This window comes from Chenopodium quinoa, unplaced genomic scaffold, assembly GCF_001683475.1.
Source record: "Chenopodium quinoa cultivar QQ74 unplaced genomic scaffold, ASM168347v1, whole genome shotgun sequence".
Classification (NCBI taxonomy): Eukaryota; Viridiplantae; Streptophyta; class Magnoliopsida; order Caryophyllales; family Amaranthaceae; genus Chenopodium; species Chenopodium quinoa.
In genome coordinates, this window is record NW_018743990.1 from 851 (window position 1) to 19,193 (window position 18,343).

Here is an 18,343-nt window from a genome sequence, read left to right on the forward strand (position 1 = left end):
TCTGGATAATTAGCCAGTCAAAGTCAACTATATTTTTTTAGCTATAATTGTATGGGCCATTACTTATCATTAGAAACTTCTATTATATTTACTGGCTTTATTTTAGTTTGTTTTAGACATTATTATTCCTCAAGCTTTTTTGGCTTTAACATTAACATACGCTGATACGCGTATAAATACTATATTTGTCTTATTTGTTGGAGTATTTTTCTCAAATTCCCTAAAATAAGGAGAAAACAAAATATATTAATCAATAAAATTGAATTGAATGAGACTAGGTCATTTGCAAATTTAAGCACAATTACTTCTACATGTAAACAAGAATACATTAATGTTAGTGACTAATATAATATATGTATGTAGATGAATGAAGCATTGAAGCTCAATAGCTGGCAATGGCGAAGCTAGATATTATTAAGTGGATTTGAGTATCACATAACTGAAATGTTATGAACGTGTTGTATTAATTTTTGAAAAATGGTTTAATTTTTAATAAGTAGGTTCAATTAATTAATTTGTCATGCGCACAATTAAATAAAGAAAACCTTGTTTTGAATTGGTGGTGAGAATTCTTGCCTTTCACACACCTAGTTAGCAAGAGTTCTCACACACCATCACATTTACATCATCACCTTAGCTATGAGAAAGTATCCTTGTTGCTCCATCATGTACCATACAAATTTTAAAAATGAAAATACTTTATTTAATGACCTTTACATATCAAAAATAGTTACTCTGTTATTAGATGGAAAATAGTAATTTTAATTTATATGTAGAAAAAGAGTTAACTTTAATATTTTATTATATAATTTAAGAAGTCTATCTACATACGGAGTAACAAGTTAGGCAGCTAATAAAACAAACTGCAATTAGTTTTTTCTTCAGAACAAAAAAGAGAAAAAACCTACATAAATAGACATATTCACCCAATAATATTAGTGATATCTAGCTGATAGTCATCACTCGATCTTATTCTATATACCAACCTAGCTTGTTAGTAATAATTTAAATTTCCTTGTTGATTAATTAAACACTTAATCCAGCTTGATCAACAAGAAATTCAAGGGAGTGGGGGAAGAGGAAGGAGGCCAAAGTCAAACCTATAGACGCACAAAGTTTCTCCTTTCACAACTTGTTTGTCTATAAATATTAGCACAATTAGGTGCATTTTTTCAACAACCATATTTCATAACTACTCTAAAAACAAACAAACAAACCAATTACCCAAAATCATATATATCTCACATCAAAATTAGCATCAAATCAACACAAATTCCAAAAAAAACACACAATGAGTTCTAAGAAGATTATTACATGGGACACCATTTTACCTAGTTGCTTTAAACCAAAAAGATCACAATCAAAACCTAAACTCATAACAAGAACTAAAACTATTCCACAAAGAGTAGTACCAAGTTCTCCACCAAAGGCTATCCATCTCAGACATTAGCAACCCGAATTCGGAGATCTCGATCAACGATCTTTCGAGCTCGTTGATCGGGTCAAATCTTCAAGTATTCACAGTTGATGAACTCAGGATTATCTCTAACAACTTCTCTTATACCAGCAACTTCATTGGAGAAGGCGGTTTCGGAGCAGTTTATAAAGGGTTTATTGATGATAAGCTTAGACCCGTTTAAAAGCTCAAACTGTTGCTATTAAGGTCTTGGATTTGGAAGGTTCTCAAGGACATAGAGAGTGGCTGGTAATTTATTTTTACCACCGGAAAAAAAAATCATATTATATATGTCACATTTGTATTTATAACATTTGGCTAATATATAGTTTTGAAAATTAATTTTCAGGCTGAAGTTATATTTCTTGGTCAGTTGAGGCACCCTCATTTGGTAAAATTGATTGGATATTGCTGTGAAAATGAACAAAGAGTTCTTGTTTATGAATATATGGCTAGGGGTAATTTGGACAACCAATTATTCAGAAGTAAGTATATAATATTTTTTAATTTTATATTAAAAAAAAAAATTACTCCAGTAATTCACTAAATTCAAAATTTGTATATTTTTCTAACATTTTGATATGAATGCAGGGTGCTCTGTTGCCTTACCATGGTTGACAAGGATGAAAATCGCGCTCGGGGCTGCTAAAAGGCCTTGCATTCCTACATGAAGCTAATAAGCCTGTGATTTTGAGGGATTTCAAGCTGCAAATATACTCTTAGATTCTGTAAGCTCTCAAATTTCTTTCAACTTTGACTTAGTATGGTTATTTGGTTTTATTAAATTACTCGACTCTTCGTTTAATTTCATTTCACAACTGACACGATCTTTAAAGTCTTTGGTTCATTTTTCTTACTAGTTTTGTTTTTTATGGTATAGAATTTCAAAGCAAAGCTGTCAGATTTTGGGTATGCAAGAGATGGGCCAGAAGGAGATAAAAGCCATGTAACTACTGAACACATTCTTGGCACCAAAGGCTATGTTGCACCAGAATATGTCATGACAGGTAATTAGTAATTTAATATATTTGAATTACAAATTTTAATTACAATTAACGTTTGACGATTAGTGCTAATATTATTAAGTCACATAATACGTTGCAAATATTATGGTTTTTCGTAGCAAGCAAGACATACCTATTCTAACCACTAATAAAATTGTCAATATTCTAACATATTCCATAATATTAAATTTTCAGGTCATTTGACAACGATGAGTGATGTATACAGTTTCGGGGTTGTTCTTCTAGAGTTATTGACCGGAAAAAGATGCATGGACAAGATTCGTCCAAGAAGAGAGCATTGCCTAGTGGAATGGGCTAGGCCACTCCTTAAGAATCCACGAAAACTCGATATAATCATGGACCCTAGGCTTGAGGGTCAATACTCAGTCCAAGGGGCTAAGATAACCACTATGTTAGCCTATCAATGCCTAAGCCACAACCCCAAGTCGCGGCCTACTATGGGTCTAGTGGTTAAGACTTTGGAGCCACTATTGGAGATGAACGACATTCCGAGCCATTTTGTGTACGTTGTACCAAAAGATGGCGAAAAGAAAGAATACGTAAACCAAGTTAAAGAAAGGAAAAGTAGAGATGGAAATAGAGATAGACACAACAATTTACATAGGAGGCTTGTCAATGATACGGATTCCCCTGGTTTCCATAGATGAAGAAATCAGAATACATCACTTCAATTCGAGCATAATATGTACATACATACATACATATACATATACATACATGCAAACTACAAAGGTGTTAATTTTTTAATTAGTTGTGGAGTTTAATTTTGACTAACAGCTTAAATTAAAGAACATAATACTCTTAAGAAAGAAAAATGATGTAAATAGTGAATACTGTATGGTCAAAAAACGGCTTAAGCTTGTATTTTTCAAACTTTTATCAAAGAGAAATATGAAAAATGATGTATAATTTCTATGATTTTATATTTAGATACCTTATATATACATCATGTTATCATGTTGTTACTGCATAGATATTTATTCATACTCAATAACATATAAATAGTATAGATATACATCATATTATCATGTAACATTCATTACTACTCTCTGTCAAATTAATTCACAAAGTTCCAATCTTCTCATTCATCAGTAAATCGATATTTATATGAATACAATCCTTGGGAAATAATTTACCTAACTAAGATAATATTCCCAAGATCTCAAGATATCCTAAGATATAATATGATGTAATTATATACCTAAAATATATTATCTTCCTAATAAGATATATTCTATCTTAACATCCCCCCTCAAGATGGAGCATAAAGATCCCGAATGCCCATCTTGCTAAGTAGTGTCTCAAACTGAGCCTTTCCCAAGGCCTTAGTAAAAATGTCTGCAAGTTGTTCCTTCGTAGGAACATAAGATGGCGAAATCAAACCATCTGTAATTGCATCTCTCACTAAATGCATAATCAACCTCAATATGTTTCGTTCTTTCATGGAATACCGGGTTTTGTGCAATGTACAAGCCGACTGACTATCACAAAATAATTTCATACCCTGCGAATGTTGCACACCCAAGTCTCGTAGGACTTGTTTCAACCACTTCAATTCACATGTCACGGCCGCCATTGACCTATACTCCGCCTCCGAAGACGATGTATGTAGAAACCGTAGGTTGCTTCTTAGTTTTCCAGGACACCGGGGAAAAAACCAAGTAGCACAAACCAATCAATGACCTCCTAGTTAGAGGACAACTCGCCCAATCAGAGTCACACCACCCCTCTAACCTCAGTGCACTGTCGGATCGAAGAAGAATTCCCTGTCCCGGATTTTTCTTTAAGTAGCGCACCACACGAAGTGCCGCATCCCAATGTTTCTCTTTCGGAGTCCGCATAAACTGAGACAATATATGAACGGAATATACCAATTCCGGTCTAGTCACCGATAAGTAAATTAAACGTCCAACAAGACGTCTATATTTCTCCACATCCTCCAACACTCTGCCTTCCGCAAGAGCTAGTTTATGATTTTGTTCCATAGGAAAATCGGCAGGCTTAGCACCTAACAACCCAGTCTCAGAAATGATATCAGGAGCATATTTTCGTTGACAAATGTAGAACCCTTGATTGCTTCTAGCAACCTCAAGTCCTAAGAAATATGTCAAAGCTCTCAAGTCCTTCATCTTAAAACAGTTTCCCAAGTATGCCTTGAACTGTGACAAGGCAACTTTATCGTTCCCTGCAACAATTAAATCAACATAGATCAAAACATACAACTGTAATTTTCCTTTGGTCAATGTGAACAAAGAATAATCAGAATAATTTTGTTTAAATCCATATTTCTTCAATGTTGTCGTCAATTTGGCAAACCAACATCTAGGAGCTTGCCTGAGGCCATATAGCAATTTCTTCATCCTGCAGACATATTCAGAATTATTTTTGTTAAAACCAGGGGGTATTTTCATATATATATTTCTTCCTGTAAGTCACCATGCAAAAATGCATTATGCACATCAATCTGATGTACTTCCCAGTTTTTCACAACTGCCACTGCCAGAAAAGTTCGAACTGTCGCCATTTAAGCTACTGGTGCAAATGTCTCATTATAATGTAGACCTTCAACTTGGTGGTTACCCAAGATGACTAATCTTGCCTTCAATCTCAGAATTTTACCATGTTCATCACGTTTCTCCGTATACACCCATTTGCTACCAAGAGCTTTCTTGCCCGGCGGAAGCTTCTCAAGAACCCATGTACCTTTCTCTTCTAGAGCCTTGATCTCTGCAGCCATTGCTTCTCTCCACCCTAGATGCTTCATAGCCTCTTTAAAATTTTTAGGCTCATTACCTGCTGTTAAAGCTGCAATGTACTTTTTATGCTTTTCTGAAAAACGTGAGCAATCAACAAAATATGTGAGAGGATAAGGAGTACCTGAGGAGGATGATATAGGTGAAGCATTGCTAGATGAACTGTTTTTCCGTATTGTATGTGTCACAAAATCACGAAATTTAGTTGACGGAATCTTTGTCTGTTTTCCTTTTCCCAAATCCTCAACGCTTCCCTCCTGCTCACGGACCTCTTGTTCACGCACCACAACAGCTCCCTCACCTTGACACACCTGCTGCCGCTGCTGCGTGTGCTCGGCTTGCTGCTGCCTGCCTGCGCCAGCTACTGCTGGCTTCCCAGCTTGCTGATCATAGGCTGCTGGGTCGCTGGCAGGCCTGTCCGCAGGTGGATTGCGGTCTGCCACATCATGCCGCAGCCTAGCTGCGTCCCCTACTGCCTCCCTTGGACACACCTCATGCCCTCCAACGAGCCACTCATCGTCACTAAAATACTCATCCGATAAAGGCACTTGACACTCCCTAGGTGAAGTTGTATTTTTGGGTTCAATGTAGGGAAAAATATTCTCAAAAAATCGTACATCACGGGATACAAATATTTCATTGGTTTCTAAGTCAAGCACTCGCCATCCCTTCTTCCCAAATGGGTATCCCAAAAACACACATTTTCTACTCCGACTAACAAATTTGTCTCCTTTACACCGTTGATTATGAGCATAGCATAGGCAACCCAAAACACGAACATAATCATATGATGGAGGTTTATTAAACAAGATTTCAAATGGGGTTTTATTTTCAAGTAGAGGTGTCGGGGTTCTATTTATTAAATGACAAGCCGATAAAATACATTCTCCCCAAAATTCTAACGGCAAATTCCCTTGAAATCTCAATGCCCGTGCCACATTTAATATATGTTGATGTTTCCTCTCAACTCTCCCATTTTGTTGGGGGGTTCCCACACACGATGTCTCAAATAATATGCCATTTGTGAAAAAATAATCACGCAAGGAATTAAATTCCGTTCCATTATCACTTCTAATAATTTTTATCACTTGACCAAATTGACGTTTAATCATAGCAATAAAATTCAAGAACATCCTTTCAACCTCAGTTTTATTTTTCAATAAATAAATCCACACTTCTCTAGAAAAATCATCAACTATTGTTAAAAAATAATGTGCACCACAAGTAGAGGGAGTTTTATACGAACCCCACAAATCTATATGAACAAGTTCGAATACACGACTTGCCTTATTCTCACTAATAGGAAAGCTACATCTAGATTTTTTAGCACGAGGACACACATTACATGCTTTATTATTATGACTCCTAGGAGAACTACTCACAGTCGGAAGCATCTTCAACACCGTGTCTGAAGGGTGACCCATCCGTTGATGCCACAAATCAAATGTAGACTTGCTATCCACTGCTAAGACCTTCACTTGAGGAACACCACGGAAAAAAATACAGTCCATCTACGCGTTCACCCGCACCAATCACCGTCCTCGTTTGCAGGTCCTGTATAACACATATTTTGTTAGTAAATTGCATTGTACAATTAGACTCATCACTCAATTGAGTTACAAATATTAAATTGCAAGTTAATTGAGGAACATAAAGAACATTGTCAAATCTCAATCCCCCCGGCAATATCACCGTTCCCAATGGATCCGCGTTAGCTGAATTTCCATCGGTCAAACCAATGGGACAAGTTTGAACTCTCTTCACATTAATGAGGACAGAAAAATCACATGTGACATGATTTGATGCCCCCGTATCTACAATCCAAGGAATCGAATTTTCCTTACCATGTAATTGTCTAGATTTTGGATTTAAGATATCCAAAATTTGTTGAATTTGGGTAGCATTCACACCCACTAAACCTGATGCATCCTCCGGAGAGACAGACGATTGTTTCCCATTAGACGATCCACTCGCCACTTTGTTTGCACGCACATAATTCTGCTTGGATGCGCCAGACGATGCCGAGCCACTGCTGCCACTGTTACGTGACCCCCGACCATCGCTGCCACGTCCTCCACCTCGGCCACGACCCCTGCCGCCACGGCCTCTCTCACCCCACCACTCGGGGTAGCCAATTAGTTGAAAACAACCTTTCTTATCATGGCCTTGACGATTGCAATGATCACAAAACAGATTACTTGTGTCAACAAACGTCGATTTCGTCTTTGCATCCACCCGAAACGCCACGGTAGATTCCTTGTTTTCCTTGTTCAAACCTCCAGCACGAAGCCTCTCTGTCATCACCACATTTTGGTAAGCAACATCAACCGTCGGAAGAGGTAATTGAGCTAGAAGTTGTGCTCTAATCGGAGCATAATGTTCTTCTAACCCAATTAAAAAATAATGAAGGTAATCCTCCTCCCTAATCTCCTCCACCTGTGCAATTATATTGCACGTACACTTCCCACATGAACACTTGGGAACTCGAATAAACGTGAGGAGCTCTTTCCACACCTTCGACAACCGCCCAAAATAATCAGCCATCGACTCTTGCGAGGCCTACTTGCACTCCCCCAAGGCGTTCTTTAATTGGCACACACGTGTACCACTCACGACACAAAATCGATTCTTCAAATTCGTCCACGATACACTAGCATCATCATAGTCACCAATTGTAGGACGAAGCTTCGCATCAAGAGTGTTAGTAATCCATGATACCAACATCGACTGCACCGCAATCCAATCTTCCAATTTCGTGGCATCCGTAGGCTGTTTGATTGTGCCATCCACGAATCCAAACTTTCGTTTAGCCATCAAGGACCTTCTGATTTCTTGTGCCCACTCATCGTAATTTCCGCCACGCAATTGAATAGGCGTGATTACACTACCTGGGTTATCACTCGACCCAAGATAATGAGTTAAATCAACTGGTATTTTCTCACTCATTACTCACGTTTAGGAGGAAAAAAAAAATTTAGGAATTGAACCTTGGCTGTGATACCATGTCAAATTAATTCACAAAGTTCCAATCTTCTCATTCATCAGTAAATCGATATTTATATGAATACAATCCTTGGGAAATAATTTACCTAACTAAGATAATATTCCCAAGATCTCAAGATATCCTAAGATATAATATGATATAATTGTATACCTAAAATATATTATCTCCTAATAAGATATATTCTATCTTAACACTCTCTTATTTTAGTCTCTTGTAAGGATATGTTAATGTTATACTCAAAACTTGAAAAGTGCTTGACAACAATATCTATCAACAATAATTATATGTGATGGTGGAGTTTGGGTTAAATGTGTTAATTGACAACCACTTCCATTTATGTACAAGCAAATTAAAGAATATATGATGATATTGGACAGTTATGTGGATTACTGCTCCGTCCTAAATGAAAGTAATCATCACTAAAATTTTAGTGATGACTAGTTATTATGTTCTTGGGAAAAGTAATAAGTCAGTTAATCTTTTTACATCAATAAAATTATGCACTAATTAAGCTAACATGCCACTTTCTTTACAACATTAGTTGTGGATTTGTATCATTACACCCTTTACCTTTATTTTGTTGCTTGCCATATGGTTCACTAATTAGTGCTAATGGTGTGAAACACATTTAGAGAGTGTAATTTACTTAGAGTACTGCTATTGTATGTCATCTATCATTTAACCATACAATACGAGTATTGATTACTCAGTTACTTTCTCTGTTCATTTTTACATGAGTATTTAGTCATATTTAAAATGGGCTTATATGTAATTTTTTTAATTTTAAAAATATTGTACTCGTAATCTCGTATTGTTTAGTGCTCAAGAAAATCCAAAATTAGATTTTATCCACTTTGGAAATGAAGTGTTGATATTGAATACTAGTAGTATATTATTCTCCGTGATTTTATAAGGTTACAAAGACAATCACTTAACTAGCATCAAAATTTTAATTAAATTTTGGTTGTGTCCGATTTCCACCTATTCCTAATACATAATCATTTGGACTTTAAATTTTCTTTATAAATTTACTTAATTAATTTTGGGAAATTTTTTTTTAAAAAAAAAATTATATTTATATTTTATTTATTTATTTATTATGAGTAGAATAGAAAATACTAGAGGTCGAGATTCTATCCTGATTTTTAGACATTTCAAATTTTGGTTAAATAAGGAAGGTTGGTGATTCAACCTTTTAGATTCTTCATTTCTATCAATCGAGAAATAGAGTCATACTTCTCTCTTGGAGTAGTTTCTACTAGTCAATCCCCGATCCTTCAAGTAAGTGACCCTAATTTTTGTCCACCATTAGTAACAAATTAATCTTACCTAGTCTTAAAGTTCATCTTAATTATAGAAATTCACCAAACTCACTTAATTAACCTATGCTACAAAACTTGATTGAATCTTATTTTCTTCCAAAATGTCATAATGATTAGTCAACACTTATATTTTTTTAGTCATAATTACAACCTTCAAATCAATTAGGTGCTCTAATTCACAGAATTATTTCATTCATAATCCACAATATCATCAACTAGAGATATATATTTTCTCCAAATAAATAGTACTATTAAGATAGTAATTAAAGAATTTGTTATACTAATTCAGTTGCATTAATTAGCAAACCGGCCAAATACAGTTAATTTATGAACTAATTAACGAAGAATTATATGATTAAAGAACGGGTACATTATCACGTACATGTCATGAGCATTAGGAATTGATGTACCAACTAACATGTCCCTTAATTCTCTGACTTTTTGCCCATTTAATGGGGTTTATTCAAATGTGGGCATGCCTAATTCTTAGACAAACAAACATACATATATAATACATTGTCAGCTTTCTAGAAGGTTAGAATCTTACTCTCATCATATTTGCCAATCAAGTAACGGCTCTTATCATTTTCAATTTTTCATTGGTAGTGTTACTAGTGTAAAATATTGATATTACATTTACTAATAATTTTATTCATAACAAATATTTTTCATGACATCTTGTTAGTTTCTTCGTAATGTATATTATTCTCAAAATAATAACTTTTTAATTTTTGCACTTATTTTGCAATTAGAGACATACAAAGTCAAATGAGTACTTAGAAGAATTTAAAATAAAAATAACAATAAATTGTGCAATTATTATTAGTGTATGAGTGTTACTTCATCAACCTAAATTAATGTTAGATATATTATAGTTGTAACTAATAGTTTAGTTTATGATAATTACAAGTTACTCTGTACTATAATAGTAGCCTAGTAGAAGTATAACTATATATATTATCAAAAAAAAAAAAATTATTATTATTGTGAAGATTTCAATGGATGACTTAATTACATGTTAGGGGCATGGCTCATGCACTTTTTCAACTTTGTGCAAGATATGTTATACAAGTACAATGTTGTTAATATCATCATGATGTCAATTGTTAAATGTACAATCTTAGGATCCTTAGTAAGATTATTCCTATATAATTCTTTAATGAATAAATTATGTATTGGATGTATAATGAATCATATAAAGGATAGAATTGTATTGTACGGAGATACATGATATAGAATTACGTTACAATATTCAATGTCAAACAATACCACATAACCCTACGTACTAATCAATACAGTATATGTTGAAACCCATTATATCCCACTTATGAGTGTCCCACATTGGAGAAAAAGGAGAGATGGTTTCACTTTATAAGGTAGAGGAGTACCTCCTACTATTGCCAATTGGTTTTAGTATGGAAGCTCCAAAGTCTTGTTTGTGGACCAAACTCTCTTCCTCCTTGTTCGGGTTGCCCAGGCCCAGGTTGTGAGTCTCTTTTAAAGTGGGTATATTTCATATTGTTTCAAAATTTATCAATATACGAGTAACTAGTTCGATCAACATGATTGTATATAAGACATTTAGGACTCTAGATGGCCCTCGAAAGAGTGTAATTTGGTAGAATATCTTGTGTATGGAATAATAGTTGTGATGTTGTTATGTATATCGTCATTACATTCATATTATTATGCTTATGCATTGATGTAACGTCCTTGGCAAAAAAGAATAATGGATTAAAAGGATCCTAATAACCCAGTATAAGTCCTTTTCTCAAGTTATATTCAAGTGATCATAATAACCTAATACATCTTAGTACTACTTTTGTTTCATATTATTAGCAACAATTTAACATAAAATAAAGAGAATATATGTTTAATTGTTGCAAATAATATGAAATGGAACAATGTTACTCACGAACATTATTACTACTACATGGTCTACATCTATTCGATCAGTGGGTTAAAAAATAGATTATTTTTAAAATCTTCGGTAGTGTTGACTTGGACTCACTTTCATTAATACTTCGTGCTATTTATTTCTTAATTAATGTAAGCTTTGAGAGTATCAACAAGAAGAGTGATAGGCTATTAATTTATTTAACTACATCCACTAGATACCTTTTATTATTACAGTACGGATTATATGTTAATTAGTGTCTAATTGTTCTGATAGAATTAATTGGTATTTGCTTGGTCAATGGAATACTGATGAAAGAAGTACTCTCAAACTGTCATTGTGGCCTCGTTTTATAATCTGGTTTCTATATTGTGTTATAAGACTTAAAACCAGGGGCGAAACTTAAAACTGTCATTGTGGCCGGCGGTCGGAAGAATCCGGGGTAGTTGCCGGAAAGGGAGATGGTGGCTGAGCAGGTGGTGGCTGGTTTTTGGTGGTTGAGTTAATTTTTTGAGTTTTTTTTTTTTAATTATAAATCTAACCATAGTTAATATTTAATGACATAAGGTTATGAGCGAGATGAAATTTTTAACTAAGGTCATTTAGTATAATAAAAAAAAAAGGAGGTCACCATTGGTGCGTAGCAAAAGTTAGGGTTTATCGTTGAGAATTTCCCAAAAATAAAAACAAAAAAACAAAAAGGTTAGAAACTAACTAATAAAACTGTGATTTTATGTTAAATTACCTAATAAATTTTTTTGGTAAAGCTACCTAATAAAAGGTAAAATCTCGTAAGATACGAACTATCTCAGGCCAAATTTCCACCATTGACCTTATTTTCCTGCATTGATCCATCTCAAAATAACCCCGAAACCACCATGAGGGTTCGTTTTCTAGGTGGTAATAAAACTATTTTGGGATTGTTGGGGGATATTCCGAGTTGATGCGGGTAGTTTTGGGCTACGAGATGGTGATTTCAGGGGTATTTTGTGGTGGGTCAATGTCGGATTATTAGGTCATTATGGTGGAAATACGGCTAGAGGAGGTAGTAATTTACATCATTTTACCCTTTATTAAGTAGTTTCTTTCAACCTTTTTTTATTTAATTTTTTTTTATTTTTATGTATTTTGTACAAAATATGGGTTTTATTATTTAGTTTCTGACAAAAAAAATTCTACGAAAAGTATGTGTTACTTAGCTAGGCTATGTTCTCCTTATTTTATTTTCGCCTGTTTTATTTAGGTTTAATAAGTTTACGATAAATTAAATTAAGATATAAACGGTTGAAATTTAAATGAGATAAATTAAAGGGGTAGATCAATCTCACCTCATTGCCAAATTTAAGTTTAATAAGATAATATAAGGGCTAATAAATTTTGATCAGATAAGCTAATGTAAAAGTTAAAATGAGTTAGGTGAAAACAACTCTATTGATATTGGTTGATAAGTTAATATAAAATAATATAATTGCTAATAAATTTAGAGAAGATAAGTTCACCATCCAATAAAATAAAATAGGTGAAATTCAGGTGAAGTGAATACTCCCTCAGGGCCTGTTTTCATTGGCTGAACTTAGCTGAACTGAACTAAAATGAACTGAATGTTTTATAAGAGAAGGAAATTAGGAGCTGAACTGAACTGAACTGAAATGAACTGAATTTCAACGTATGAGAACAGACCCTTATTCCTTACACTTACATGTATTGGGATGATAAATAGTCATGATACGGAGTATAATAGAAATAATTAAAAAGGGGTGAGGGAAGAGGGGGGGAAGGTGATTTGTGCATGATATGTTATGAGCTATTTCAATATTTATATAGAAGTATTATATTTCAATTAATTAATGCACATAAGTATTTATAAAATATTTGATTATACTGTATTAAAAGCGTTGTGAATGTTACAGTCAAGCACCTCATAAATAGATTAACAACTTGAGTTCTTAACAAAAACTTCGATCACTAATTGAGCTACATGCGTGCGAGATGAAAAACTTTAATCCAGCAAGGAGTTTCCATTTTAAGCATTAATTTGTTAAATAATATAGCTACCTGTCACGTGCCGACTGCTTTGCCCTAGTCACGCACCGTGCGCCACCCGCTTACAGTCCGTCGTAAGACGAGTCAGGCTTTCTCCTTGGCACTTACTCCTTGTGCCCACGTAGCACAACTCCTTGTGCTGCTAGTATAAGTTTGCTAGCACGATCCCTTTGTGCTAACGAATCCCCTTTGGTTGAACTAAGCACTTACCCTTAGTGCCTTAGTCCGAATTTACGACTAAGTGTCGTAGACAATTGAGCACCCAAGCTATCACCCTTGCTGGTATGCCCGATCACTCACTTGGCACCCTCGTGCCTTAGTTTTCCTCACACTCTAAGTGTTGGAAGGAAAGGATTGAGTTGCAAGAGAGCACAAGTGCTTAAGAAAGGCTTTTTGTATTGCTCTCAACTTATAGCTCTTAACTTGTTGATCTCTCAACTTATAGCTCTTAACTTGTTGATCTCTCAACTTATATGTACAAATGATGCCTTGGAGCCTATTTATAGTGCTCCACCCTACTTACTCTCTTTCTCTAGAATGTTCCTAACCTCCTCAAATGGAGGGTTCTAGACTACAAGGATCTAGAGTTTTCCCACCTCCTTAGGAACTACATACATGGAGGTTTCTACAAGCTTCCTACCTAGAATGCTAAGGACTAACCTAGAACATTCAAAATGTACATACATAGAAGGCCCTAGAGACTTCTAAGATGCACTGGATGAACCTTGAATATTCTAGAGACATCCTCTCTAGAATACTCCTCCAAAAGAACTCCGTAGATAGCTCCGGAACCTTCTAGAAGCTTCCCACGTTTCCCGGGCTACCTGCTGCACAAACTTGTATTTCGGGACCTTGTCTCAGAAAACTGACACCACCATCGTCTTCCTTGGCCCAAAATACGGTGGACCCCCAAATTTGGGCCCATTTGGACTTCATTTGGGTCTCCAAACGACCCATTATTGTGTTACTGTCAAGTGCGTGTTCACTAGGATTCTAAGCAAGGTGCAATATAAAGCTCTTTAGGGGGAAGTGCTTACCTGAGCACCAAGGCAAGCCCCCTAGCCCCGATTGTTGCCTTGCTGCCTAGTGACCCTCTTGACGCCCATCCTTGGTGTGGGAGATGACCCGTGACATTCTCCCCCACCTAAATTCTTGCCGACCTCGGCAAGATCGCCCCTTGGAGTACGTGCCCGCGACCCGGTCTAGTGCACCACTTGTCCCTTGGGTGCTTCTGTGCGCCGCTGCCCCGTCCCTCCTATTGACTCCACACTTGAGCCTTGTTGTCCCATCCCTTGGAACACCATGATGCCTTGTCCCTAGCATGTTTGTTGCCTTGATCCTCCCATGGACCGCACCTTGACGCCTTTGCCTTGGCGCCCACCAAGCTTTCAAGGTCGAGACCCTCACGTCCCGCTCCTTGAGTTGAGCGAGCTTGATCCCTATCTCGCTCCCCTTTGATGTGATGGTTATCATGCCATCACTTACCCGAAAAGGTAGGACCTTGTGCAAGAACTCCATGCCTAGCACCACGTCCTCATCATCAATGTCGACCACTAAGAAGTCGACTTTTCCCTTCCACTTCCCCAAGCGGACTGGAACTCCCCACGCCCTTCCATACACCGGCGTGGCCTCTGAATTGATGGCTTTCATCTCGCCATCGACCCTTGTGAACTTCACCCCTAAGGCTTTGGCTTCCTCCTTAGCCAAGAAATTGTGCGACGCTCCCGTGTCCACAAGTAGCCTCGTCAGTACCTCGTTCACTTCCCCGTTTACGATCATCAAGCTTCCTCCTTGCTTGATGTTTGTAGTGCTGCTTGTCGAAGATGCCCTTCCCTTGAGGTCATCATCTTCGACCCTTGAAGTGTTGAGGAGCCTCATATTGGCGAGTTGGGCGTCCTCGTTCATGACCATTGCCCCCATCCTCGTTGTGGGTGCGGACTCCTCCTCCGTTGCGATCATGGCACTTAATTTTTGCCGCATCGGGCAATTTCTCGCTAGGTGAGAACCCTCACACAGGAAACATTTGAACGACTTTGAGGGCTTACCTCCGTCTCGGTTGTCCCCCTTTGACTCCCACTTGGACTTGGCCTTGTCCTTGCCATGATCCGCATACCTAGCCTTTGGATGCGATGCCTCTTCTTCCTCCTGGTCACTTTCCTCGACCCTTTTGCCCCTGTCCCTTCTCGATTCCCTCGGGATCTCGATCAAGGACTCTGCCACGGCTATTGCCTCAGCAAGTGTTTTAACATTCCGTCTTTCCACCTCTTGCTGGGCCCATCGTTGTAAACCTCCGGTGAAGTAAATGAGTTGGTTCTCCTCCGATAAATCATCGATCTCAAGCATGAGGGATGTGAATTGCCTGATGTACTCCTTGATTGTTCTAGTGTGCTTTAAGTCACGTAGCTTCATCATGGAGACCTTCTTGGCATTCTCCGGGTAGAACTGACGCTTGAAATCTTTCTTGAACTCGTCCCATGTGCTGATGGAACAAGTCCCCTTCTTGATGTCCAACTCTCGACGCCTCCACCAAAGGACAGCATCCTCGCCCAAGTACATTGTGGCGGTATTGATCTTTGATGCATCGTCATCCATCTTCATTGCGTCGAAGTACCTCTCGACGCCCCATAGGAAGTTGTCTATTTCTCGAGCGTCTCGCTTCCCATGGTATTTTTGTGGCTTTGGGACCTCCATCTTTGGCCCCTGTTGGATAGTGACACTCCCGGTCACTGCTGCCTTCCTACATAAAATGACATCCTCCTTCACCGACTCCACCTCAGCTCGGATGTCCCTTAGTTGCCCAAGCAACTCTTCTTTGAGTTTCGCGACCTCTTCTCGAATTGTTGCCAACGCGCTATTGACGAGCCCAAGAGTCTCGTCCCTCAAATCTAGGGTAGCAGTGTGTGCGGCCTCCACTTTTCCTTCGAGCCCCTCTACGGAGTCCGAGAGTTGTGTGATATCATCGTGCATGTCCGCCACAGTATACTCTACCCTCATGAGGCGGGGTTCCAACTCAGAGGTCAAGGTTCTGGGCACCGATGGGTCCCTCGATGGGTCCCTCGTTCCCTTCTTCTTGGACCTCCTTGTTGTCTCCTCTTCCCCTTGAAAAACTTGGCTCGCCGGAACTTCTTTGTCGCCAGCCATACTTATTTCCACAATAAGAATGAAGCGACTTACCTTGTTGCCTAGCTACCGTCCTTTCGTAGCTCCAACAGCAACGCCTTGAATTTACGATGCCGATCCCACACGAAAATCGTAGCCTTGCTCTGATACCACCTGTCACGTGCCGACTGCTTTGCCCTAGTCACGCACCGTGCGCCACCCGCTTACAGTCCGTCGTAAGACGAGTCAGGCTTTCTCCTTGGCACTTACTCCTTGTGCCCACGTAGCACAACTCCTTGTGCTGCTAGTATAAGTTTGCTAGCACGATCCCTTTGTGCTAACGAATCCCCTTTGGTTGAACTAAGCACTTACCCTTAGTGCCTTAGTCCGAATTTACGACTAAGTGTCGTAGACAATTGAGCACCCAAGCTATCACCCTTGCTGGTATGCCCGATCACTTACTTGGCACCCTCGTGCCTTAGTTTTCCTCACACTCTAAGTGTTGGAAGGAAAGGATTGAGTTGCAAGAGAACACAAGTGCTTAAGAAAGGCTTTTTGTATTGCTCTCAACTTATAGCTCTTAACTTGTTGATCTCTCAACTTATATGTACAAATGATGCCTTGGAGCCTATTTATAGTGCTCCACCCTACTTACTCTCTTTCTCTAGAATGTTCCTAACCTCCTCAAAGGGAGGGTTCTAGACTACAAGGATCTAGAGTTTTCCCACCTCCTTAGGAACTACATACATGGAGGTTTCTACAAGCTTCCTACCTAGAATGCTAAGGACTAACCTAGAACATTCTAGAACTTTACATTCAAAATGTACATACATAGAAGGCCCTAGAGACTTCTAAGATGCACTGGATGAACCTTGAATATTCTAGAGACATCCTCTCTAGAATACTCCTCCGAAAGAACTCCGTAGATAGCTCCGGAACCTTCTAGAAGCTTCCCACGTTTCCCGGGCTACCTGCTGCACAAACTTGTATTTCGGGACCTTGTCTCAGAAAACTGACACCACCATCGTCTTCCTTGGCCCAAAATACGGTGGACCCCCAAATTTGGGCCCATTTGGACTTCATTTGGGTCTCCAAACGACCCATTATTGTGTTACTGTCAAGTGCGTGTTCACTAGGATTCTAAGCAAGGTGCAATATAAAGCTCTTTAGGGGGAAGTGCTTACCTGAGCACCAAGGCAAGCCCCCTAGCCCCGATTGTTGCCTTGCTGCCTAGTGACCCTCTTGACGCCCATCCTTGGTGTGGGAGATGACCCGTGACATACTACTCTTTTCATTTTTAACCATTAAAACCTACATTTTTGAAATATAAAACAGAATATATAGCTTCATAAATTTGTACCATTTCTCCATCTCCTATAAAAATTTTCTAGCTAGTAATCCTTATATACATTTACATATACTTGAATATATCTTTCTCAAGTACAATTTTATCATGAATATTAAAATTGAAGCTCAAGAATCTCTAGATAATCAACAACAACAGAGAAAACCTCTTCTAGAAAATGAATTAGAACCAACAAAACAACCAAAAACTCAAACCCAAAAAGCCATTAGAAAAACATTCAAGAGAACATCCCACTTATCTAGCCTCCTTCCCTCAGGCTCAGTTCTCATCTTTGAAATGTTTTCTCCCATTCTAACAAACCAAGGCCGTTGCGAAACCTACCAAAGCCAACTTACAACATTATGCCTCATAGCATTCGTTGGTTTATCTTGTATTATA

General features: G+C 37.8%; 2 protein-coding genes and 1 pseudogene across 2 annotated transcripts; 1 reads left to right on the plus strand and 2 right to left on the minus strand.

The window, feature by feature from the left end:
* Window positions 1–964: 964 nt before the first annotated feature.
* Window positions 965–3,191, plus strand: LOC110690197 (annotated as a pseudogene).
* An 870-nt stretch (window positions 3,192–4,061) lies between these two features.
* LOC110690198 (uncharacterized mitochondrial protein AtMg00810-like) lies at window positions 4,062–5,005 on the minus strand. The gene is made up of 2 exons (XM_021867031.1): window positions 4,918–5,005; window positions 4,062–4,666 (listed from the first exon to the last, which is right to left on the minus strand). The coding sequence occupies exons 1-2, from the start codon at window positions 5,003–5,005 to the stop codon at window positions 4,062–4,064; spliced, it is 693 nt and encodes a 230-aa protein (XP_021722723.1).
* A 1,684-nt stretch (window positions 5,006–6,689) lies between these two features.
* On the minus strand, window positions 6,690–8,180 carry LOC110690200. Its single transcript, XM_021867032.1, has 2 exons — window positions 7,848–8,180; window positions 6,690–7,670 (listed from the first exon to the last, which is right to left on the minus strand). The coding sequence occupies exons 1-2, from the start codon at window positions 8,178–8,180 to the stop codon at window positions 6,690–6,692; spliced, it is 1,314 nt and encodes a 437-aa protein (XP_021722724.1).
* Between the last annotated feature and the right edge of the window lie 10,163 nt (window positions 8,181–18,343).

Excerpts from the sequence above, each read along its gene's own strand:
- LOC110690198 (XM_021867031.1), bottom strand. The coding sequence starts at position 5,005 with ATGGCGACAGTTCGAACTTTTCTGGCAGTGGCAGTTGTGAAAAACTGG. Across the intron at positions 4,667-4,917 it reads GCATAATGCATTTTTGCATG|GGAACGATAAAGTTGCCTTG; the intron begins GTGACTTACAGG and ends TAATTGTTGCAG.
- LOC110690200 (XM_021867032.1), bottom strand. The coding sequence starts at position 8,180 with ATGAGTGAGAAAATACCAGTTGATTTAACTCATTATCTTGGGTCGAGT. Across the intron at positions 7,671-7,847 it reads TGAAGAATCGATTTTGTGTC|GTGGAGGAGATTAGGGAGGA; the intron begins GTGAGTGGTACA and ends ATAATTGCACAG.